Genomic DNA, 24,666 nt, shown 5'->3' on the forward strand with positions numbered 1-24,666 from the left:
GAAGTGCACGTATTCATGGGGGGTAGAAATGTTTTCCACTTTTGGATGAAACAACAAGTAAACAGAACAGGTAACAACCAAAAAGAAATCCAATGGTCACTATTCAGACCTTGAGTATTGTTGTTGTTATTGTTATTCTTCTTATACTTATCAAACCCTCAATACTTTTTCTTTCTCCTATTATCATCTGTACACATTTTCCTAAAAACCCTCACAGCTGTCCCTTAGCATTAACACACAGTAACATCAGGGCCCCTCATGTGCTTTTGTCTGTATGTGTACATATGTGTCTTCTTATAATAAGAAAAAAAAAGGCAGAGCAACTCCGAGACCACTGACAATCTCAAATCCACTGTGCTTCTCTATGTAAAAGCTCGAGACTGCTAACTTTCTTCAAAGAAAGAAATATCGATGGCTACGCTACTGGGAACTTGGCTGTGTTTTAGGAACTACTACGGCCTGCCAAATGAATTCACTACAGCCTGCTCTCCAAGGCCTTCCCTTCCTTTCTGTTCTGCAGTCTCTCATTCTCCTGCTGTTTAGTTTTCCTGTAACTCTATTTGTTTTATATCTCAGCATTACTAGAAGGATCTCTTTAAAAAAAAAAAAGGAAAGAAAGAAAAGAAAAAAAATAGAAGTTCTCTGTGCCTCACCAGCTTTCTTTAGAGAAAACATTTTGAGCTGCTAAATAATAGAAAGCACCTGCACCCTCTTCCCTGTCTGCCTGGATTTTCTGATATTAAAAAAAAAAGAAGAAGAAGAAGAAGAAGGAAAAAGAAAAGAAAACTTAAGCTTCATGATTGTAATCTTAGCTATTCAGGAGGGTGAGATTTGAGAACAGCAGTTTGCAGCCAGCCCAGGCAGGAAGGACAAGACTCTTATCTCAAATTTCCCACAAAAAAAAAAGGCTAAAAGTGGTATGGTTCAAGTCATAGAATGCTAGCCTTGAACAAAAAGCTAAGAGCAACTAACTCTCAAGTTCTGAGTTCAAGCCCTAGAACCTGTGCATGCGTGCGTACGCGCACGCACGTGTGCACACACACACACACACACAGAGCAATGTAAACAACTGGAACTACAAATGTTTAAAACTCAGTATCATAGGCTATTAGTGAGAATTAAAGAACTCAATTTTAAAATTTCAAAAGCTCTAAAATTAAATTTCTGAGAAATTTCAGCTAAAATTCCAGTAACTCATCTCACAATATTTCTTCAGTTCTGCATCTTTTGCTCCCTGTATAAAGTCTCAAAAGTAGTCAGAGCTCAAAACATGCTTGATGGACTGAACTCAAGGGATACAGTAGAAATGGTCTGGAGAAGCAGCCACAACACATCTTCTACACTAATGCCAACCAAAGAGTATCCATCTCCGTGCAAATGGTAACAGGCTACCAATGTTTCTTAGCTTAAACTGAATTTTTTTAAGCTGGCAGTGAGGCTTGAACTCTGGGCCTCGGTGCTGTCCCTGAGCTCTTCAGTGCACTATCACTTGAGCCACAGTACCACTTTCGGTTTTCTGGTGGTTACCTGAAGTCCATAAGAGTCTTATGGACTTTCATGCCCAGGCTGGCTTTGAACCCAGATCCTCAGATCTCAGCCTCCTGAGTGGCTAGGATTACAGGTGTGAGCTACCAGTGTCCAGCTACACTGAATTTTTCAACTTCCTTCCTCATAGGATGTAAAAACTTGAGATTCTCAACTGTAAAATGAAGTTTGGTGTCTTCCTCCGTTTCCTTCATGGTAAAAAAGTCTCAATCTAATACCACAGCATACAAAACTCTATCATACTTCTGAAACTTTAGAGGAAAGAATCTGTTTGGCATTCTTACCCAGTTCCCAAGAACACTTTTACCTCTACAAATTCAAAAGGAGGGCTTAAGAGTTCTGATATACTAAATAACACCCTGGAGATGAAAACAGGCCACAGAACAGTAGACCACCTACAAATCATATAACCTAAGACAGCCCCCTACATCTGTTTCCTTACCTGCACAAAGGCAATTATTTAAGGTTCATATGAATACCTAGTAAGATAATGTATAAGGAAAGATCATTCAGATGTTGTGTTTTAAGAGCATAAATTTGAGATCTGAGGGATTTGGCTTGAATGTTGGCTGTCTCGCTCACTAATGGTATAAATTGAGTGAGTTACTAATACTCTTTGATCCTCTGTTTCCTGAATAACTGAAGTAACCCACAGCAAAAAAATATATATTCTACTATCTCCACTGTCACCAGGAAAAATTCTCCCAAACTTGGAGAAGTCAAAGAGAACAAAATTACAAAAAAGTAGAAAAAAAGCCCAGATAAAATCAAACAAACCCATATTCACAAGTTCCCACAGCTAGTAATTTTAAGACATGGTTTCTAAATATGTAACCTCCTTGAATTACCCAGAGTGTGCACAGTGTGTAGTAGAATGCCCTATTACAAAACAGTTAAAGCTTTTGTTCTCGCCTTTACACTGTGATTTGGGGAGAGAACAGCCTACCATGGGAATCCACGCTAGTGGAGTCCCTGTAGTCTACCTCCAATCCTGCCTTCAAATCTGCTGTCTCATGACCCGCTTTCACTTAGTCATTACCCCTCTCCCCACCTCACCCCACCACCACCCAGGCTCAGTTGCAAATAAAGTACAAAGCTATGCATAATCAGTCTTTCTTTATATAGCAGAACTGAAATGTCTCTTTGAAGAATTACAAAGCTTTTTGTCTGAAACCTCTGACCTTTCTCGAGAAATCAGAGTCAGTGTAGTTAAAAAAAAATTGTAGGTGGCAGAAATACAAAGGATTACATTTATCCATTTTGCATGTTTGTCATCCTTTTGGAGATAAGGGACAAATATCTTTAGAACAATTACTTTTTCAACCTTAATATTTCAGCCTGCAATACCTTCGTTCTCAAAAAAAAATGTATATACGTGTGTCCATATATGTACCCTGCACTCAATACAATGCCACATTTTTTGTTATTTTTTATATTCACTATGTTATACAGCAACTCTCAAATATACAAATTCCAAAGCATTTCTTCTGTTTTGTTTTTTGTTTTGTTTTATGCTGGCCTTGATGCTTGAACTCAGGGCCTGGGCACTGTTCCTAAGCTTTTATTTTATACTCAAGGCTAGCAGTCTACCACATCCAGACTTTTTTCAGGTTGTTAACCAGAGATGAAAGTTTCACAGATCTTCCTGTCTGAGCTGACTTCAAACTGCTACCCTCAGATCTCAGCCTTCTGGGTAGCTAGAATTATAGGTGTAAGCCCCAGTACTCAGCCCAAAGCACTCTTTAAAACAAGATGTATTTTGTCTATACAGTGAGAATAATAAAATTTTATTTGCATCTCTTAAAAGTTATTGATGGAGGATAGGAGGGGAGAGATCTCTAAACATACATGTAAAATTAGAATTTGAAAAATAAAAATTCTTGGTATAGACTTAAGAGGCCATACAATAAAAGTATTGCAGTAGCTATCTATCCCTGAAAGGAAAGCACAACAGTTAGGCTGTTGAACAGCATCATTACAAAGACTTCATTCTCAGAAGTTACTTGAATCTACACTCCAAAAGAGGAGCCTCCACCATTTAAAACAAGTGAAGGGAGACCAAGGAAAGGAGTCCATCATAGACATCAGTAACTTACCAACCGTATATGATATGCGTTCATGCAAAAACTCTTATCTCAGCTGTACAACATTTCTCATAAAAATAAGCTTTGACCAAATTCTTAATCTAGAATCCTTTCTGCATCCTAAGATTCTGTAAACCATTTAGGTCAATCTTTGAAAATATATTTTCAGGTACCCAGTTTTCCATCAACAATGTTTTAAACCCATAATTCTATTAATTAACTGCAATCAACCTACAAGGTATCTGCGGTAACTAGCATATAAAAATTGTTTAGTACTTGCTACTAAGGCTTAGATGGGGACACACAATATCTTAATTACTCACTTTTGAGTAAACTCTTTAAGCAAGCTCACCCCTCACCCACTTAGAATGTCAAAAAAAAAAAATACCATGAAGCAGGGCTTCGTGTCATCTCAGCACTGAAATCCATCTGTCGGCGGCCTTCCTTTGACTTTACTCCTTCAGCAGCCAACATTTTCACAAAAGCTGATGCGAATTTGCCAACCTAAGGACTTGTAATGCCAGCTCCTTTGAAAGTCAATGGAGTATTTGAAAGTGACAATGAAGGGATCCTATATGTATAATATTCATTTTATGTAGGAGCTTAAAATTAAGTAACTAATCCCTTTAAGACTAAACAACACACAACTGGTCATGGTTCCAAGAGAGGAAGGGGAAAGAGGCAAGCCCGTAGCAAAAGAGAAGACATGGTTTCAGATATCTAGAATTAAGTAAAATTCGCTGATTTGAAGAATAAGATCAATATTGTAACAACACTATTCCTATTCCCTGATGACATATATCTTTCCTTACCCAGAATTCCCACTCAGACAAACTATGTGACTGACTCATTATAGCTATCTTCTCCAAGCAGTACGAATGCAATATTCTACCCAATCCTGGGCTGACAAAATTACACAAGGAAATAAAACCACCCAAGCCATAGCAACAAAGACAACAGCCTGATACTGGCAGATGCTACGCAGACATTCGTACAAATTTTTAAACTGTATTCATTTCTAAATGTATTTTTATTTTACTGTTTTTTAACCCATGGGGAATTTTAGAAATAGCCATTAAAAACAAAATCCTAGCTCAATTTTTATTCAATGTAAGTACAATTCTCTAGCTTATTTTCAAAAAATACACTTTAGAATTAATGTGTACGGTGAATTAATGTAGTACAAATTGAATTTGTTGGCCTTTTTTCTAATTAGAATAAGAAAATTCATAGTGAGTGAGGCCTTTAGGTTTTGTAGTGAAGTCATTAAGAACTAATCTCTAAATTCATAAAATGAAAATAAGGCTCAGTCATGTAAGGGCATTAAGATGAAATCTGTCTACACTTTCCATTTCTTTCCTTTCTATTTTAAATTTAAATTTTTAACTCAGTAAGAGTCTCTTATTTTCTTGAACACAATTATTGCTTTCTTTTAAAATAATAATGCTCGAAGTCTTGAGAAAAGAATCATCTTGGAGCAAAGTGGATTTATAATTTTTAATTTTAAAAATTGACCAATTAAAGTTAAAAATACTTCTGTGCACAATAAATGATCGGTAAAATTCTGTACAGCAAAGTATTAGATACAGGTCAGATATTTTTTTAATTTTCTTTCCTTAATGTCAATGTTTTCCCCCAAAGTATCTACAACCCATTAAACTAACTTGATCTTAGAAAAAAAGTAAACCTATATAATAATGCTTCTGTTCACTTAACTTCAACATTCTGAACAAGAAAGAACAAGCCATTCCAGTTTTTTTTTTAAACCGCAAAACTGACAAGTACTAGGTAATTTCTATCCCTCTCAACCAAATATACTCTTATTACATGGCCAACGTCTGAACTCAAACAACATAGTATTTCTGGGAAAAAGGTTTAGATTTTCAATTTTTAATTCCCCCCTTGATTCTAGACTAGTGTGTAAATTATATTACCATTCAACTTGAAGGCAAGAAGATGATTTTTTTAAAAAAGGAAGAATAAAACACATAAGATGTGTTTAAATATTTTTAAGAGCATATGATTTGAAATCAAAAGGCCTGATTTTCATTCTTGTTCTGTACAAGTAACTTGGGCATCCCGAGACTTTTCTCATTATTAAAACACAAGGAGCACTAACCTACTCACAAAAAGAATTAAAGAGGAAGAGTTGTAGAAAAAAAGTGACCCGGGGCGGGGTGGGGGGGGTGTATAGCTCAGGGGTAGACTGTTTGCCTAGCATGTATGAGATGTTGAGTTTGAACCTGGGGATGGGAGGAAAACAGAGTGAGCTACATATGGCCAAAACATAGCACAGTGACAACTGCAACACAGACTCTCGGTGGAAAGTACTTTTGCTACCTTCTTGCTCTCTCCTTTTCTCTACTTGTCAATTGCTCTACACCCCAAATCTCTACCATGAAGAATGTGCAGGCAAGATATTATGAGAAATTAATTTAAAGTTCTCAAAGAATAGTACTAGCCATCTATCTTCAATGTCTCTCTAGTGATTATGATCATCCTAATTATTCCCCAACCAACATATTGCATTTTAAACAAAACCAATACTCATAATTTATTTTAATGTATGAAAATAAAATGAGGAAAATCTATTAAAATTGTCAAAAGAAGGGTAAGAAGAATAGGAGAGAGTGATGGGTAGAGTGTGGTTGATTGGGATACATTTGTTTACTGTGTGGAGATATTACCACAATAGAAAATCTCCTTGTGTGTTAATAAATATGTATGTTAAAAATGTATGCTAATAAAAAATGCAAGACTTGCCAAAGTACATAACACAAATGAACTTTTCTCTCAATTTTATCATACTTAGTTTGTTTTGCAAACGGAAGAGCAAAAATGTCCTCTATCATAGATGCACTGCAATTTGTCAGTTCTTGGGCTTATCATTTCTCTGCCTTATAAGCCATGTTTATTTAACTAGAACACTAATGGGAGGACTAATTCTACTAGATAAAATATGCTTTTACATGTAGAGTTACCCATAACAAAACATGAACAATTGTTTTTATAATATTTGGGAAAACTTCAAGAAAAAAATCTATTTTTGCCCAAGCAGATGTTAGGAAATACCTGTTAAGTTCAGACACCAAAGTTTGACACAATAATGTATATACCTTACAGTTACCTCAGCAGAAAAGAGCTTCCCCATTACAAAAGTACAGTAGTAAAACAACAACAGTAATAAGAAAAAACAATAATAATCAAAATCCTTTCCCCAAACTACTGTGTGTCCCAAAGCCTCTACCTAGACTCCTAAATCCTAAAAATATGTTTTGCAAAACTTCCTTTCTAAAACTTTGACTGGAAACTCCAAATCCTGATAGCATCTTAGTCCAAAATAAGTAATGCAAAAATATGATAAAATTGTGGGACAATGGATTCTAAAATTCTTCACTGTCTGAGATCCCTTTACTGTCATCGCTTAAGCTTATATGCTTCAGAGAATCTTTATATGTCATTAAGTCCATGGCTTTTAGGTTTGTCTTAACAACACACACTACTACATTCGTTCTCTTCCTCCTCCACTGGACTCCTTCCTTCTCTCCTCAACCCTCCAAGGATTTACAATTTGTAACATATTTTAAAGAAAGCTCTGACCTCTAAATAACGGTGGAGTTATTGCTGGGATGATAATAAACCAGAGTTAAGCACATTCATTCAATTCAGTATGTAGTTTATGAGGTTTTTTTCTTTCATTTTAATCCTGAGAATTGTTTTCAAGAACCTATATTGACATTTGTGAGCAATTAGAATTGTCATTGCTTCTGTGTGCAATTTTAAAAGCCGTCAGGCTGTTCTGCGTCCTCTGGAAGCAGCTTGAGGCCTAACCAAGTGAAACACCCAGTCCTACTGTGTACTGCACGAACCACAACAAAAGCTGTGGTTTCTCCCACACCAGCCTTAAATAGGTTTAAATTAATGCTATTCATCACTGGGTGGGAAGGAAGACGAGGCAAATCCATGCCAGCAGCACTGGGAAATTTCTAACCAACACACTAAAACCTCTTAGCCATAAATGAACTGACCTCCATTCAGAGGTTTGATCTGGTACAACTTTTGCTCTCTCTTCCTTCCTATGCACTCTCTGCCTTTGAACTTCTATCATTCTCACAACATTCCCAGTGCAGGATTTTGTTACTACATTCTAGACAAAGGATATTGTTACCACTCTCAAGTTACACAGAAAACACTCAAGTTTGTTGATTGCTATCTTGAAGCAATTAAAAGACATATAAAAATTCCTTAGCGTAAGCATATACAAATAATTTACAGTGCAACCCATCAGCCACAAAATCCGTCGTAGTCTTGGCTTAAGATTACAGTCAAAATTTGAAATAGAACACAATACTAATGTCACCATTTATTAGTCTTATCCCTTCTTCCAAACACCACAAATCACAGGAACTAACTGCACAACTTTCTACAATAGAGTTTAAAGTACAAAAGAAGTTTAATTAGAGCGTATACATAGTCTGAGAGTTGAGTAGAAACTCACAGGCACATATGCCTGCTTGTCGAACATGTTGATTACATTGTAGAATATGCAAGACACCCTCAGACTGATGTGGTATGTTCCTAAACATTTTGATCTTGTCATAATTGTGCCTAAAACTATAAACTAATAGTATAACACCATTCATATCTTATTTTTTCTACATGATCTCTACACATGCACTGGTCATCTTGTGGACAGAATAGTCAGTCCATCTTCCCATTGCAAGCCTTTCATACTGGAATCATTCCCCCTACTTACACAGCACTTGGGATGCAGCCTGGATGTGCACACACAGCACCCGCAACACAGGCTCACAGACACTCCCAATCTTACACCTGCTCTGAAGCAGGAGGAAGTGAATTCTCAATCTGTCAACATGACCATCTGGTCTATCTGCATATCATGGCTTCCTCTAGGATTCTATGAAGGAATGGTAAGCACGAAGCCAAAATAAAACGAAAAAGCACCTGAATGGGAGTATCTCTCTTTTGGCTAAAATGGAATATGTGGCACATTGTAGCAGTAATCTAACTAATTTTAAAAATGAACATTCCCAACAGCATAATTAAGTGAACAATCTGGCGCAGGTAATGTGGTAACTAGGAACAGTGTTGTACAGGTTTATGGTGCCAGGTACCAAACATGTAAGACACCTCAACAGTTCTTTCCCTGAGGAATGGGACCTCTGCCATTTCTGACCCAAGCAAAAGCAAGTGGGGGGTCAAGTAAGCAGGAACAACTCTACTACAAGGTGACAGCCACAGTGTTCATTTCCCACCTTAAAGAGGACTGAGTTCTCACGCTGCCATTAGGAAAACATCAATTCACTTTCCACTCATGGGCTAATGAACAGCAACAACAACTACCTGAACCTGAGACAGTCTGGTCACTGATCAGTCTTTCAAAATAATTTTTAAGACTGCTAAAAAATATTTCTCAATTTTAGAAAATTACTCACCTGCAAAAAAAAAGAAAAGAAGATCATCCCATATGATATAGCTTTGGGCCTGAGGCTACTTGCACATTAGCAAAGGTCTTTATTGAATTAAACCTACTTCTGTTTGTTTCATTTTGGTTTTTAAATCTGATGACCTCAGAGCTTTCATTGTACCCCACACTAGGTAATAACTACCAAATATACGTGGTGTCTCTCATTCTAAGTCATAAAAGAAGCAATCTACCTCTGTCCATGCGAGGAGTCCTTATGGGGGTGGGGAGAATCTAACCTCTTACAAAATTTAACTAACTCAACTGAGAGTCTTTCTAGACTCTGATTATATTACCAGAGGTTATACAGGAGCAGTTTTTTTTTTTTCAAAAAAGAAAAAAAAGAAACCTCTCCAGAAAGTTCTCGGTTGAGCGCCTACTAATGAACAAAGGTTAACTTTATCTAAAAGGTCAAATGCCTGGTGGCTAAGGTTATGACCTTAACAACTTAAATTGTGACCTTGCCACGTGCCGGGTATAGTGTAGATTCTGATACAGATCATCTGGTAAAAGCTGGTCATAAATTAGCTTTACTGTTCCATACCCACAAAGAAAGCCACTGGCCACAATACCGTAACATAGGCTACATGGAAGGGCAACTCAAATAGATACCAAACTGAGGGCAAAATATGGCTTTGTTCTTTTATACCTCTAATGAAATGAAATGCTCAAGCTTATGAAATAATTGCAGTTTCAGTATACTTGTTACTATTTATCAGCCACGAAATTCACACCATTCCAATACCACTGGATATAAGGGGAAACTTGGAATGTAGTTATATACTATATTTTAGCATCGCAATAAACCTTACAATAAATCATTTCTGCTTTACAAAAAAAAATCATGTCCGCATTTACTTTCAATAACATTTTTACTTTTAACTGAAGAAGCTGCTGATGAACGAGGCAATAATTATCATACTTATTTTTGGAAACAAAAGATCTCACTTCTGTGGCCGTCTTAGGAGAAAGAAAAGGGGCACCTTTTTAGGAGGGGGGAAAAAAACGTTTTGAAAGAAAGAAGAAAAAAAACTACACAATAGGTGAAAAGGCCACAATGGTTCTGGCATGTATCTTGAAGCACGTTTCAGAGTCTCTGCCTCCTGCCAATACTGGCAAGTTCTCAAAACTTTTAAGGAGGTAAAAACATTGTTTAGTGTTTACAAATCTTCAGCATTATAGCAGATGCTTGTCAAATCACTTGTATGTAAGTTGACCAATCTACCTCATATTTGTATTGGCAGCTTCTCTTCCACAAATAACAAGTCTCAAAATTGCTTAAATCAAATTTCAAATATTTTCAGACAAAAGATTCCCTACTATTTTATCTTGCAACCTTTCAGTTATTCAGGAGAACAGCAGCCACTACTGACGTCCTGTAGCAACCAAGCACCAGACGCTTGGCCCCTGTTCAGACGTAAGGAGGAATTCTGAAATACGTCACAAAAAAACAAACCAAAAGGTAGTCTGATCCACACTGTGGTCAATGACTTTTTCATAAGCAATAAATATGAAACTCTCTTAAACAACCTTTTTAAACATCTTTTCATCAACATCACCCCTTCAGGAATAACACCAACCAGAAACTTTTGTTAGATCAAGGATTTGAAGCAACAGGCATAAAAATAAACCATCAACAATCAAAGGTAACACGGGTAACTGGCAATAGCAAAAACAGCTGAAGCTCAAATTATATTGGGTCTATTACGATAAAAACTTCACAGGCATTTCAAGTTGGGGCTATCTTGTAAGAAAGCACACATTTGCTTTACGTCACTTGTTGCTACCCCAAGTTCATAGGTAAGCCAATTACAGCATTCACTGTAATTTAGCATGATTTTCATATGTTTGTAAAAGAAAAACCCAAGATTTTAAAGCATGCTCCTTGAAAGCACTATAGCCCATACTTTTCTTTTTTTTTTTTTACTTTGCATGGTGATACAGATGTGCAAATAAATGGAAAAATAAAAGTTAACTTTGCTTTTGCCACAGACAAAACAAATGAATAGAAGAATACTAAAGGGACACTTGTTCCTGCTTAGGGATCAGCTGTGACATATTGCTTTTTCAGTTTTGCTACCCAGAACTGGCTTAAAGCAAAAGAAACTCATTTTATAATTAAATATACATTTTCAAAAACCCAAATATTTGAGCCGCTCACAGAGCACATCCTCTGAAATACTCAACTATCCTCTGCCAACAGAATGCAAATGATGATGTGACATGCTTGCAAAGTTAATTTCTCCAGCTTCTTAAGTAAGGACAGATGGATAACAAAAGTCCTCTTCCTAAACCATATTTTGAGGAAAATAATAGAGAACAGAGTATGAACTGACCTTTGGAAAAAACCATCACCATTTTTAGAATTTAAAATCTTTTGCAGAACAGTGCAGTGTTGGCTTTACAGGTAGAATCTTCTCCTTTGTCAAAATTAATAAGTCAACCAGCTCCCACAAATACAGGAACTCTGCAAAGATCCACTGGTAGGATTCTATAACTTTCCCTTTCTTCCATCTGGCTCAAGGAACTGCCATGCAGGCAATCTAGCAAGACTGATATGTACATATAAAAAGTCAACAAGTTACACAAGACCTGAGCTTTCACATAACACAATGAGCCTTTTGTCTAGAAACGAGACGAGAGGAACAAAGTAGAAATGCACTGTTTTAGCCAGTTCTCAACAGTTTTATCCTCACTGCTATTCTAGATGCTGAAACGTGCACTGGTTTAAAAAACGTGTCTCAAAAGAAAAGAAAAAAAAAAAACAATGAATTTAATCAAATCCAGAACGACTCCCCTGCAAGGTAAAGTTATCAATAGCAAGTTCTCAATGTACTCACACACTGTTTACTTACTTTTAATTTTAACCCTGCTGTCAATTACTTAAACAGTTTTGTTGGTTGACTGGTTTCTTTGGCTATTTGAAACTACACTAGGAATTCCTAAAACAAAGCTACCAAGCTTGTGTACGAATGTGATTACCTTTCCTTCATAAATGATGAGCAATTTGATAGTATTCTTACCTCCGACTTCTTAATTGGCAAAGAGGTTCAAGAGGCCCCAGCAGGTTAAAAACCACTCCCAGTAGAAAAGCAACTAACAAGATTGCCTCACCACCAAACTAAATGCTTTTTAACTAGATCACTTGCCAGTTAAAATATCTTCTTTATTCCAAAGGTTTTCATAAGGCTTCTCTCCTGCCTCATAAAAATAAATAAATAAATAAAATGGATTGAAAACTTCAGGCCCATGTTGGAGACTACCACTTAACCGAAAGATCTGAACTTTGTGAGAATTCTCTCAAAGCTATGCTTGGGCACCTACATAAGGCTGGAACCTGGCACAGAAAGCTTCAGGCTTAGCTGACTAGTCTGTGAAACGCATACAGTCTCCAAGTACCTGGCGTACACCATGGACTACTGAAGTCATCAGGAAAGAAACACACACACAAGAAAGTGGAAGGATTTCTCACCATTGCACTTACCTGCTGCATGCACAAAGTATGCCAAATATAAATCGAGTTCCTTAACAGAGACCCCTATGTGGTGGGGCTGAACACAGAGCCCTGGGTTAGAGCATTGTGGGGACTTTACAAGGCGCTCGCCATCAGTACTTTCCAGCGGAATACCTTTGAACAAGATCACCATAACAAGGTCCAACCTCCAGACTTTATCTGCCTGGCGGAGGCAGTCAATTCTTCGCATCTTGCCTTTCTGGTCTGGGTTGGACAGAACACAACATGGAGGCTTTTTCCCTGTGACTGTAAGAACAAAATCCTCTCGGTACTCAGGTCGGATATCTTTCCGTAACTTGGCCAGAAGTCGAGATGCCCACTTCTGCTTGACCTCTGGTTTTTCACTTAGCAATTCATCCTTCACGGCTCTCTCTTCTTCTTTTGACATACGCTTTTCGTGTTTCTTGAAGTATTTTCGTTTTCGGGCCTGCAGGTTGAACCATGTGTACGCAAAGGCTCGGACGTGGGGCAGAAGTGCTTCGATGAAAGGATGAAATTCATCCTATGGGAAGGAATAGAAATCAAATAATGAATACGAGGAAAACAAAAAGGAATACCTTTTATCAGGGAGTCACCTTAAAATTAATTCTTCCTTTCACATTAAAATTGAATCAAGCACCACATTACCTAAATCCCACTTAAAACCCCTCAGGATCCTTCCCGGAAGAGGGGAGAAGGCCATCAGCGCCTTTTCTCATGATGTGAAAGAAGAAATTACTAAAATTGAAAAGATATTTAGCTAGGTTCACCAAAGTACACCAACTTCTGTGGTTGGGCCCAGCTGCCTAATCCTTTAGAGAGTACGTGAAGCTTTTCCCCATGCCTGTAACAATATATAATCTTAACCCTATTTCAAGGAGGACATATCTAATTTTGTCCCTGCTTTGACCTCACCACTTGTAGTTCAGCCAGGGCCTGGCCGCCAGATTGGCAAATCTTAAACATTTAGATGCCAGTCAATGTTTATGGAAGGTCTCGGAGCAAAAATCCCCACTATCAATGAAAGCAAGGGCTTGCCCTCTAAAAATATCCTGTGTAGACTCTGTTCTATATCATGCGCATGTTAGTGGTATCTTAGGTTCTCTTTTTCAAACATGGCAGTTTCCCATAATTTTTTTTAATTCAAAAAGTTAGAAAATTTTGGCAGAGTCCTAATACAAAAGAAGAGTTGGATGTTCATCAGGGTAACATAAAACATCCATGCTTTAGATATAATCTCTGATGCCATATGGGAAAGAAAAAATAAGTAGGGATGGAGAATTAAAAAAAAAAAAAAAACAGAAAGAAAAGCATAAACGCCAAGAAGTAACTAACAGCATCACAGTCACAACACTGTTACAAATAAATGCATTTAATTTGCTGACAGGACTGTGAAATGCCTTCAGAAATCATGAAAAAAAATCCTTTAAAAATTTTAAATAATATTTCTTTTTTTCCCAGAGAAAGGCAAAGAACCTGGTATGTTCAATGTTTATGAGATTCCAGGAAAAACCCTCATGGAAGCCTTTTAAAATTCAGACCATTTAAAAATAAAATTCAATTGAAACAGTTTAACTTTTTCTTCCTGTTTTACTGAAAATGTATGGTTCTGCTAGTAACATTTGGTTAAGAAATACAAATATAAAAAATTTTTAATTAAACAGTAACCTCTCCACAGAGCTTTCAGTGTATATCTAACTTTTGATTAACTAGTCCACACTACTCTTCTATAACTTCTTTCTGTCACATAACCTACCCCCAAAGATAAATTACTTCTGAATAAATGAAGATAAGAAAACTAAAGGAATGTTTAATGACTTTTTTAAGGGTATAGAGCAAATATTATGAAATGCATTCTTTTTCAGTTTGGCATAATGAACTAGATATACACTTTTGAAATATAAGTGATTGTATTGTTCAAAACAGTGTTAAAGAAATTGTTAAATTTCTTAGTGTTCAAGTATAAAATGAGTAAAATATTTCAATAGACAACTGTCAAAAATTTATAAATTATAATTATCTCTGCACAGCAAATGACTGTTCTTTAATGTGTATACACACATATATGTAATATATCATAAATCACTGCAATAATTAACATTTTTCCTCTCTGCACAGATTCCATAGTCTGTGTTTCAAGTCAAGTTTTGAAAATCGGCCCCTTTTCAATAAAAGAAATCCAAAGACAAGTAGTTAGCTTTCATATCATGTGCTTTCTTCAAGTAGAAGGCCAAAAGCAACAACAAGAATTATATTATTCTTTCCCATATACCATTAACATTTTTAAAATGTGTGATGTTTGAGAATCTTCTCATCCTCACTCTGTAGATGAAAGAAATAGAAGGAGAGCCACAGTTTATCTCTTAAGGCATATGCCAAACCACAAAGCATTTAAACATTACTAAATTCTGAGCTCATCCTCGAAATGTTCTGAAACACATAAATTTGAAGTTTGAAACAGCCCTTCACATTGACTGATTTTCTTATAGATTCAGGACATGCGAGGCATGATGAGCATTTGTCAAATTCCTGGAGTTTACCTTAAATTACACAGTATGCTTTCACCAAAGGAAAAACTTCATTTTAAAGTCTCAGCCCCATTTCATACTGCAAAAGAAAATAACTTGTTCCAAACAATTCACATCTATGTTAAAATATTATCTTATTTACAGTTTTTAATTTAGTAGCAGTTTAAATAAACATCCTAATATTGCATTGTATTTTTATGTCCAACAATATTACCAAAATGCTTTTCAAAGTAAAAAAAAATCTGGGAACTGTATTTCTTCCTGTTAAGAAGCGTTCTGTTTACCTGCCAACCAAATGCCTACATATCTCATGCTAAAAATCTGTGAATAAGGCCAACTGTGTCAACTAGACATTAAGAATAAACTAAGTCTCCAGTTTTGCATCAAAAGTATTTATAAAGTGTTATTCTCCAAAGGTTGCTACAATGTGTCAATGGAAGTACAGCAATATTTTGTATAACTTTACTCCCATGCACATGCACAGCTCTAAATCATTTTCTTAATGTATCTTTTTCAACCTATGGTTAGAGAAATATTCCAAAATACCCAAACTTTAAGTATATGTATGTATATATATGTGTATACATTATATCTCAGTTTGCAGGAAATGTACTCGGATAATGTAAATAATTAATATTTTTAAAAGATAGTATGTCCTTATAAAGCATGGTGATGAACAAAATGCCATAAGCTACTATAATATTTCAAAATATTCAAGAGGAAACAAAGAACATTTTACATAGGTAGCTGGTGAGAATGTTCCAAGCCATCAATAAAAAATAAACCTGAAAACCTGTTTCCAAAAGCATCTTACATGTTGGTCTGTTTGAAAGCAAGCCAAGTTCAAACACCTCAGAATATGGGTATTTCCAGAAACTACTTTAAAAAAAAAAAGCTCACCTATAAATTTCTATTAGGTTATCACTATTTAGTTTATGAGATGTCCATCCTGAAATACAGTAAGATGTCTGGCATTTTCCTGATAAAGTTTTTAAAAGTCCAAACGAGTAAATGGAGTTTACGCTTTTCATGTATAGAATTTTTATCAGTGGGCTTACTGATCTTTTAAAAAAAAATGAGCAAGAACCTACCTAAGTTTTTCTTTCTTAAACTGGCTCTAACACATTACCAATATCCCAGAAAGTTAAATAAATTGTAAATCAATTTTTAAACACCCTCATAAAGTAAATGATCCTTCATACACTATTTATTGTACATTTTCTTCACAAACTGTTACACCAAGAAAGCATTCCTCTTAGTATTATTTCAGAAGATGGCCTAGTGAATCCATCAATCAATACTGCCAAATATGTACTGGGGGGAAAACAGGAGGGGGGAAAAAAACTTTCTTAATGGGATAATAGCTCATGAACCAAGAGAGGCCAACTTTGTTAAATACCTGATTCCACCCGGGGCCTACATGAATATATATACACAGGCATCCTTACACAGGCACAGGTCTCCAAAAGCTAAGGGCTTTCTTAAGAAGACATTGATGTCTACAGGGTCTTCTCTCCTGAGGGCAACACACTGGCATTAGCTACAAGTTCTCTCTGTGACAAACTTTTGCCAAGTAGAACTTCAGCCTTCGAATCTCAGCATTTGTACTGCAGTCTATAATTCATTCAAATTATCTTACACTTTGCATCTTATCCATATGCAACGTGAACCCTGCCAGAAGTGGTTGGAAAAGTTTCATTCCATACTTCCACAAGTTACTAAAATAAGAACTTTGGAAGTTTGTTGGGGGGGGGGGGGCTTTTTACAATAACCAAAAGCAACTGCTATCCATTATTAATGCTAGGCCTAAATCCCAAACAGACCATTTCAACATAAAAATGCATTTAAGAGTCTTCTGAGATCAAATAGCCACTATTATGACTGCTAGATAACTGCAGTAAGAAAGGATGTAGCAAATAAACCCAGAAATCTAGAGAGGAGAGAGCAAACAGCGGGTGCTTTCCAGTCTTCTGTGTTCTGGTTAAACCGTTATCTGCGGCTATAGGAAGGCAAGAAGTGCGAGCAGATTTTTTTTTGGTGGGGGGGGAGGGAGGGAATGGTGGATAAACATTTTATTTGAAGCTTATAAGTTCATGTAGGTGCTTAATGGTCAGATCGCAATGTACCCAAGCAGTATTAAAACTCACGGGTGGTTTGTTTGTTTGGTTGTTGTTTTTTTTTCCTTTTGGAAAAAAAAAAATAGCGCAAAACTATCCTGACTTTCAGGCCTTTCAGTCCAAGAAAGTAAATACTATGTGAAAAAAGGCTCAGATTTAGGGCCTCGAAGTAGCAGTATTTTGCCTGAGGGTGGTGCAGAGCTGGGCGGGATGACTCGCAGGGGAGGGCTGGCCCGGCGGGGCGCTGCGCGGCGAGACCCCACGCTCCGAGTGGAAGCGGAGGGGGAATGGGGAAAGTTGCCCCCGTCCTGCGCGCGCGGAGCGGCGGCGGCAGCGGGCAGGGAGGGGAGGAACCGTGTCCTGCCCCGGGGGCCGCCGAGCCCGAGCCCCCAACTCCGCCCGGAGCTGCCCGGCCCGCGCGGCTCGCGGCCTTCGTGGCCCTGCGCAGCGTGGACTCCTCCCGGCCCCGAAAACTTTCACTCGGGGAAAGCGAGCGGGTGGGCGGGCGGGAGGCGAGGTCGCCGGCTCCACCCGGCCGGCGCGGGGCGACGCGCGTCCACGCAGCCCCGCTCGGCCGAGGTGCTCGCCGCCGCCGCCGCCGCCGCCCGGTCCGCGTCCCAGGGGCGCTGTCCCGAGCCGGGGCGCGGACGACGGCCGGACCCCGGAGGCTGCCAATAAACAAAAGTGAAAAGAGCAGCAGCAGAAGAGTTTGGGGAGGCGGCGGGGTCTGCGGCGCGCGGGCTCCGTGGTAGGGCGGAGGGGGGGCGGCCGAGCCGTGGGCGCCGACACCCGCGGCGTGCCTGCGCTCCGGGGGCCGCGGCCGGCGGGGGACTCCGCGGGCGGCCCCCTCCCCGGGCGCGGCGGAACTCCCCCGAGCCTCCGCTCGGGCCGGGCAGAAACGCTGAGTCTGGATTGCAGTGTGTCATGGGCTGCAACCCCGCGGAAACACGTGCGGGGCGTCCGAAGAACCCCGCCGTTCCGCAGTCCGGCGCCCCGATATTAATTAACGCATTAATAAGAGGGCGCCATTAGCCATGTGCCCACACAAATGGCCGTGCAAGAGGAATGCACCCGCATGGAAACAAAGTTACTTTCTGGAAGCTGCATTTCTCTCCCCCCCCCCTTCCCCTCCCGGCCCCTCCACGCTCACGCGCGCGCGCGCGCACACAGACACACACACAGAAACACGCGCAAACACATGCACACACCGACACACATGCCCCGGGCCCAGCCTGCGTGACGGTCCCGGGTCTTCTCCCCCCCCCACCCCACGCCTCACATACACACCCAGGTGCCCAGCCGCGGACGCCCCCCCACCCCTGGTTCCCCGACCCCCCCTCCACGCCCCCCCCTCCGTATCCCAACAGCCGCTTACCTGGGTGAGACAGAGCGGAGAATACATAACTGCCGGGCGGTGGGGTGTGCGTGTGCGTCTGGGTGTGCGGTTTGGAGGTGTGCGTGAGTGTGGGTGAGAGAGGAGAAAGAGGGAGAGTGGAAGAGAGAGGAGAGAGAGAGGAGAGAGAGAGGAGAGAGAGGGAGAGAGGAGAGAGAGAGAAAAAGGAGAGAGAAGGGGGGAAGAAAAAAAAATCAAGCCTGCTTCTTGCGTTCACATTTCCAACTCGGCTCAACTGCAGCCAGCCAGCGCTAGTGCCGCTCCATGAGCTGAACTTTAACCCCGCCTAGAGTTTCCCTACACTCCACTATACCGTCTACTGTACGCGGGCGTTAAAGGCATAGCGCACCCTTTCCCGCTCCCGCGCCGGCCCGGCCCGGCTGCCCGCGAGCTGCCCGCGCGCCCGCCTCCGCCTCCTCTCTGCACCGCACCGCACAAGCCGCCGCCCGCTCGCGCCGCCGCCGCCGCCGCCGCCGGGGGCGGGGAGGGGGAGGGCGGGGGAGGGGGCGTGGGGGAGGGGGGCGGCTGCGGCGTCGCGGCCAGCCCCGGGTCCCCAGCCTCCGCGGACGCTCGCGCTCTCCCACCCGCCCGTGCGCTCGCCCGCCAGCCAGCCAGCCAGCCAGCCAGCCGGGTCTCGCTCGCCTCCCTTGCTTGCTCCCCTGCTCTCTCCCCCTCGCTCGCTCGGCTCCCTCGCTCCGGCTCTCTCGCTCTCTCCAGCTTCGCCCCCCCTCCTGTCCCCCCCCCCCCTTCTCTTTCCCCTGCTCAGCGCATTACTGGGTAACGCAGTGAGGAGCAGTTACAGTCTGTACTCCCGGGCAGCTATAGGCTGCCACAGGATGTGCTTAAGCAAACAAAACTACTTTTCCTCGTCCCCATCCCCCCACCCCCACCCCACCCCCCCCACCCCCTCCTCCGCCGCAGACCTTCGCGGACCTCGCTGCAGGATTTGGGCAACTTTGCCAGGTTAGCCTGCGCTCCCCTTTGGCCACCGCGCGGGCCTGGAGAGGGCCGGGGAGGAGGTCGGGCGGCGCATTTGCATGTATGCAAATCTCTTTTAAAAGATTAGACCTCCTAGGTAACTTTTCTCGCAACCCCACCACCACCACCGCCACCACCGCCGCCGCCACCCCCCCTCTCCGAAATGCGGTATGGCTCAAAGCATTGTAATCTCTCCGGCGAAGCTTTCTGTGGGAATAGACTCGCCGGCAGAGGTAATTATGCACAAAACCCTGCAAACTTCATGCAGCTTCGGTCCTATGGCATTCAGAAGCCAGGATGGTGGGGAATTGTCTCACATAGAAGATTCATCGGATTGGGGCATTGGGGGGGGGGGGAGATGGTGTCTGGAGAAAGAGAGAGGGAGGAAGGCGGAGATTAAGGAGCATTCTCCCCTCCCAGGACTCTGGAACGAGTGGGTATGAACACAGACGCCATACCAAAAAAAAAAAAAAAAAGTTCTATCACGTTAGAAACAACCGTGGTTTAGCTGGGACATCCCCCCCCCTCCTGTTTGGGGAGGGGGGAAGAAAAGAAAAGGATATCCTCTTGAGAGAAGGGATATGCTTTGATCCACAAACGCGTGTCCAGGAGCGGACATTAGCTATCATTAACGTCCCTCTGGTAAGGTGCCTTTTATGAATCCCCTCTTTTTCGCTCCCCCAGGTAATAGTTCTTAAAATGGAAAGGAGCTTCCTGCAATTATTTTAGGTTTGCCGGAGTATTGTTTTGGCAGAAAAGGGGGGGTGGTTTTTAGGGTTTGGCAAGTTGCCAGTAAGCCTGCTTTTCCAGTTTTGTTTTTTTTTTTTAGCCTTCTATTTTTTTCTCCAGTTCTCTTTTTCTTCGTCCGATCTTTTTCTCTTCCTCTTCCTCATGTGAGTTTGCAGCCTCCTGCGTCTGCCAAAGCCTTTCAAAATTCCTAAGGGAAAGAGCAGGGTATCATGTTGAGCCCGACCCTGGCACCCAGACAGGAGAATCTGCACCCTGGTGGAGGTGACATAGCTGGAGAGACTCTCAAAGAGGAAATGTCTGATGGAATGCCCACTGGGCACATGAGGGGTACGTGATCTGTTCAGGGCACTTCCATTCTGACTTGTTTTTTTTAAGTCAGGGACAAGTAATGTCCAAGAAGCAAAATCAAACCTCGTTCATCCTTCTAAAATGATTATGCGTTTGTTCCTAGTTACTCTAATGCTAAAATAATCCCCCTGTGTCCAAGAAACCATCCTCTTCCCCACTCCATCTTAAACATACTTGAAAACCTCTGAGATTTTATTAAGTGGTAAAGGGAAGGAATAACTTCAGCCTTTAATTAGAGCGTCCATTTCTACACCCCCACCCCCACCCAACTGAAGAACTGCTTTTCTTTACTTGCTGGTGGATTTCAGTGGAGGAGGAAACATCCGCAAAGCCAGGAGAGTTACAGAGGCATCACCCCTGACCACGAAAACCTTTGCTGGGACCTATAACTTCAAGTGCTCCCGGTTTCCTCGATAGAAGTTTCTGGCTGACAGTCCCAACACGTAACTGAGGCACGGTGAGAAGTTATTATTCCGACTGTGTACTCTGGGGATGCTCTCTTCCAGGACAGATTAAAAACTTTCTTTTGGTGTATTAAAAGATATACTTCACATCTGCATCTTTTCAAAGCAGAGAAGATTCTTACTTTTGATTCAGTTCAGGAAAGGGATTTTTTTTTTTTATGAAAAGGACTGGCACATCGCCCTGTTTTTTTTTTTTTAATGAGGGAAAGTAATTTAATGCTGATATTTCCACTTTAAAAACTTCTTTTGTTACAGCAGTGGATGTGCCCGCGATTTCCAGCTTTCTGCGGTTAGCAATATTATCTTAAGTAACTTTTGGCGCCCTTCATAAGACTTTTGGATATGGGACGATTGTTTGCGCCCTCTAGGCAGGGGCTGGATCCAAGTTCAGCACCAAAGCCCTACACATCCGCTCCTGCTTTCTCTCCTATCTCGGCCAGCTCCCGCTCCCTCCCCCTCGCGGGAGGAGGGTGGGAGGCGGGGGAAACACTACAAAGCCCAGTTCCAGCTACAGTCTTTGGAAACTCGACTGAGAAAAATACAGTAGAAGAGTTACAGTTACAAAAAGGCTTCTGGTAACTTTCTCTCCAACAGACATAAATTTAAACACACACAGGGGGGGGGGGGAGAGAGAGAGAGAGAGAGAGAGAGAGAGAGAGAGAGAGAGAGAGAGAGAAAGAGAGAGAGAGAGAGAGAGAGAGAGAAACAGATGTTCCTCAAAGACAGACTAAAGAGAAAAACTTATTTTCCAACTTTTTCGCCTGTTCCCAAGTTGCAAAAGTAAATTCTTGTCCAGACCAGACTGTACAAAAATAGGAAGGGGAGAGAAAAGAATCAGATAGAGGGAGAGGGAGTGGGGGAGGGAGAGGAAGAGAGAGAGAGAGAGAGAGAGAGAGAGAGGAGAGGAGAGGAGAGGAGAGGAGAGGAGAGGGAGGGAGAGAGAGAGAGAGAGAGAGAGAGAGAGAGAGAGAGAGAGAGAGAGAGAGAGAGAGAGAGAGAGAGAGAGAGGAGAAACAGGTGAAATACGAAAAATAGTTTACTGCACTACTGCCATGGTATAAATGACCCATTGTTAGGAAGGATAAACCCCTTATTGGAAATAACCGCTCCAATCATTTATTTTGCAAACTGGTAGGAGGCTGCCTTGAAATGGGATTGTCTCTGAGAAAAGGAGGCTCCTGTCATGCTCTCTGCTATCCATATTCTTCCTGGCACAGAGCCCAGCCTTGCATTTACTGTGTTTTATTTGCAGAAACGTTACCTTGCCAGCTTTAGTGAAATCCTCTTAGATATATAAATTACGTCAATAAGGTTTCACTTATATGTACACCTCAAATACCTCTCATTTTGCAGGTTACTTAATTGGCAAATCTTATTAATATGATTTTGATTTTAATGCCCAAAGCATTAAATCCTCACTGGGATTCATAAGTGACAACCACCATTCACTTTGTAGTTCTTACCAAGACTAACTTCATTAACTACCATTTACCAAACATTTTTCTTCTCTGTTTTTTTTTGACCAGCTGAGCACTTGTGTGCAAAGTTTTTCTTGTATGTATATAATCCTAAATTAAATCATATCGCTGAACCGACCACCTCCAGTAAATTCAAGCATAAAAAGTTTAAACAAGATTTTACTGGAAGGCCCAAAGCCTTAGGAAATAATTAGATGGGAATGTAAAAAAAATCTAGATTATTTTCCATTCACTTCCCAACAATATTAGGTTTTCTAATCAGAGAAAAGGTGATCAATATGTTTCAGGCAGAGGCTACTTAGTTATGATCTCCAAGGCAAGCTACTACAGTTGCTTTCCACTGAACTGAGGTCAAGGAATTGAACAAGAAGCCAGACTACAGCTAATAGGAAGTCAGCAATCTTACAGGCTTGCGGCCTTAGGAGGGGATGTTGTGGGAACAAGAAATGTGAAGGTGACCAGTCTCTATCCTGTTTACTACTGAGCAATTAAACAGCAGAATTACAGAGAAGCTAAGAAAATCCACTCCCTTCCTTTCAAATGTACACAACAGCTGCCAGTCCACCTGTGAAGCTTTCTCTTTTAAGACTTCAGAGTTCAAGAGAGCCTTACCCATTCCTTCAAAGTACTTGAAATGTCAAAGCTTCTAAGAGAATCAGTGACTCTAAAATGCTGAGTATGCAAAATATGTTATTTCCCAAAGTTCTCTCTGCAGCCCCCAAATTCAGGCAAGATTTAAGCCACACTGTTTAAAGTCGAACCCCAACTTCCACAAGTTACCAGTTTTCCCCAGAGTAACGAATACAAAGTTACCAAAAATAGCTAATACAAAGTTGAATATTTCTCTAGAACTTTTCCTCCCCTCCCCTTAAGATTCAAGCAAGGAAATCCCCAATCAACTTTTTTTTTCTCTCCCTTAAACTCGCAAACTCTTTCCTATTGTGCTTGCTAAATCCGGAAGAGCTTGTGGCATTGACAGCTTGAACCCCTTCAGAGAAGCCGAGAACTTCAGATCTCCTCTGCCCGCCCCCTCTGGCTATTGCAAGCCATTCACTGTACACCTCAAGCTCTCTCCTGATTGGGTAGAGCTTTTGTCAATCTCCCATGTTGTCCCATTGATTAGAGGACCGAATCGTCAATTATTCTCTCGGTCCAGACATTTCTTTCGGGGTAGGTTGACTGCTAAGGCCAGACGGAGCACCAGCAGGATTCCCCCACCCCTTTCTGGAACCGAGCAAGCGCTTGGAGGAAAAAAAAAATCTGTTAAGCTCAGCAATTTTTTCAAATCCTGAAAAAAAAAAAGGGAAACTCAGTCTCAGATGCACACAGTAAAAAAAAAAAATGCCACAAAGCTATATCTTTTAAAGAAAATCATCACAATAGACATTTACCCAGCAATCACTTAAATGCAGCCATTAAACATAATCATTCTATCATTATTGTTTATAAAATGCATATCGTGTAAATGTAAAATAGAAAGTTTAAGATGTGCCACGTACCATTGCAATGTAAAAAGAGTACGTGAGAAACTTTAAAATCTCAGACGAATCGCTTCGTTTGTAGTCGCCTCTCTTTTTTTGGCATTAAAAAAATATCTACATAAACTTGGAACCGTTTGAAAACCCGGAAGAGATTTGTTTTTAAAGCTACTGGCCAATTGCAGGCTTCTTGGAGAATTTTCTTTTTTTTTTTTTTCACTCCAAATCAGAAGGCTTTTGCAATTGCAGTGAGCAATTTCCTCTCTCTCTCTCTCTCTCTCTCTCTCTCTCTCTCTCTCTCTCTCTCTCTCTCTCTCTCTCTCTCTCTCTCTCTCTCTCTCTCTCTTCTCCTTCCCCTTCCCTCCCTCCCTCCCTTTTCCCTTCCTCCCTCCCCCCTCTCTCTCCCTCTCTCTTCCTCTTTCTCCTGTTTGAAAGCAATCCAACCCCGGCTGGCTGGTTCTCAGATTCTCTCCGGTTTTGCCTTGTGTGCTTTGGATTGCAGGAGTCTGCAGAAGTTGCAATCCT

General features: G+C 40.9%; 1 protein-coding gene across 6 annotated transcripts in view; it reads right to left on the reverse strand.

The window, feature by feature from the left end:
• The window catches only part of Nfia (nuclear factor I A), a 367,217-nt gene extending 342,826 nt beyond the window's left edge, over positions 1 to 24,391 (reverse strand). For 3 of the 6 annotated variants that reach the window (XM_090334730.1, XM_090334727.1, XM_090334729.1), the window contains exons 1-2: positions 18,628 to 18,746; positions 12,599 to 13,130 (exon numbers count right to left, since the gene is read on the reverse strand). In XM_090334730.1, coding sequence (XP_090190856.1) covers positions 12,599 to 13,130; positions 18,628 to 18,654 — 559 coding nt within the window. In that variant the 5' untranslated portion in view covers positions 18,655 to 18,746. Of the gene's footprint in view, positions 1 to 12,598; positions 13,131 to 18,627; positions 18,818 to 24,162 lie in introns of those variants that run through there. The other 3 variants (XM_090334728.1, XM_090334731.1, XM_090334732.1) reach the window with 3 other exon arrangements.
• Positions 24,392 to 24,666: the final 275 nt, after the last annotated feature.

Source organism: Megascapheus bottae, chromosome 6 (assembly GCF_031878675.1).
Source record: "Megascapheus bottae isolate mThoBot1 chromosome 6, mThoBot2.hap1, whole genome shotgun sequence".
In the NCBI taxonomy this organism is placed as follows: domain Eukaryota; kingdom Metazoa; phylum Chordata; class Mammalia; order Rodentia; family Geomyidae; genus Megascapheus; species Megascapheus bottae.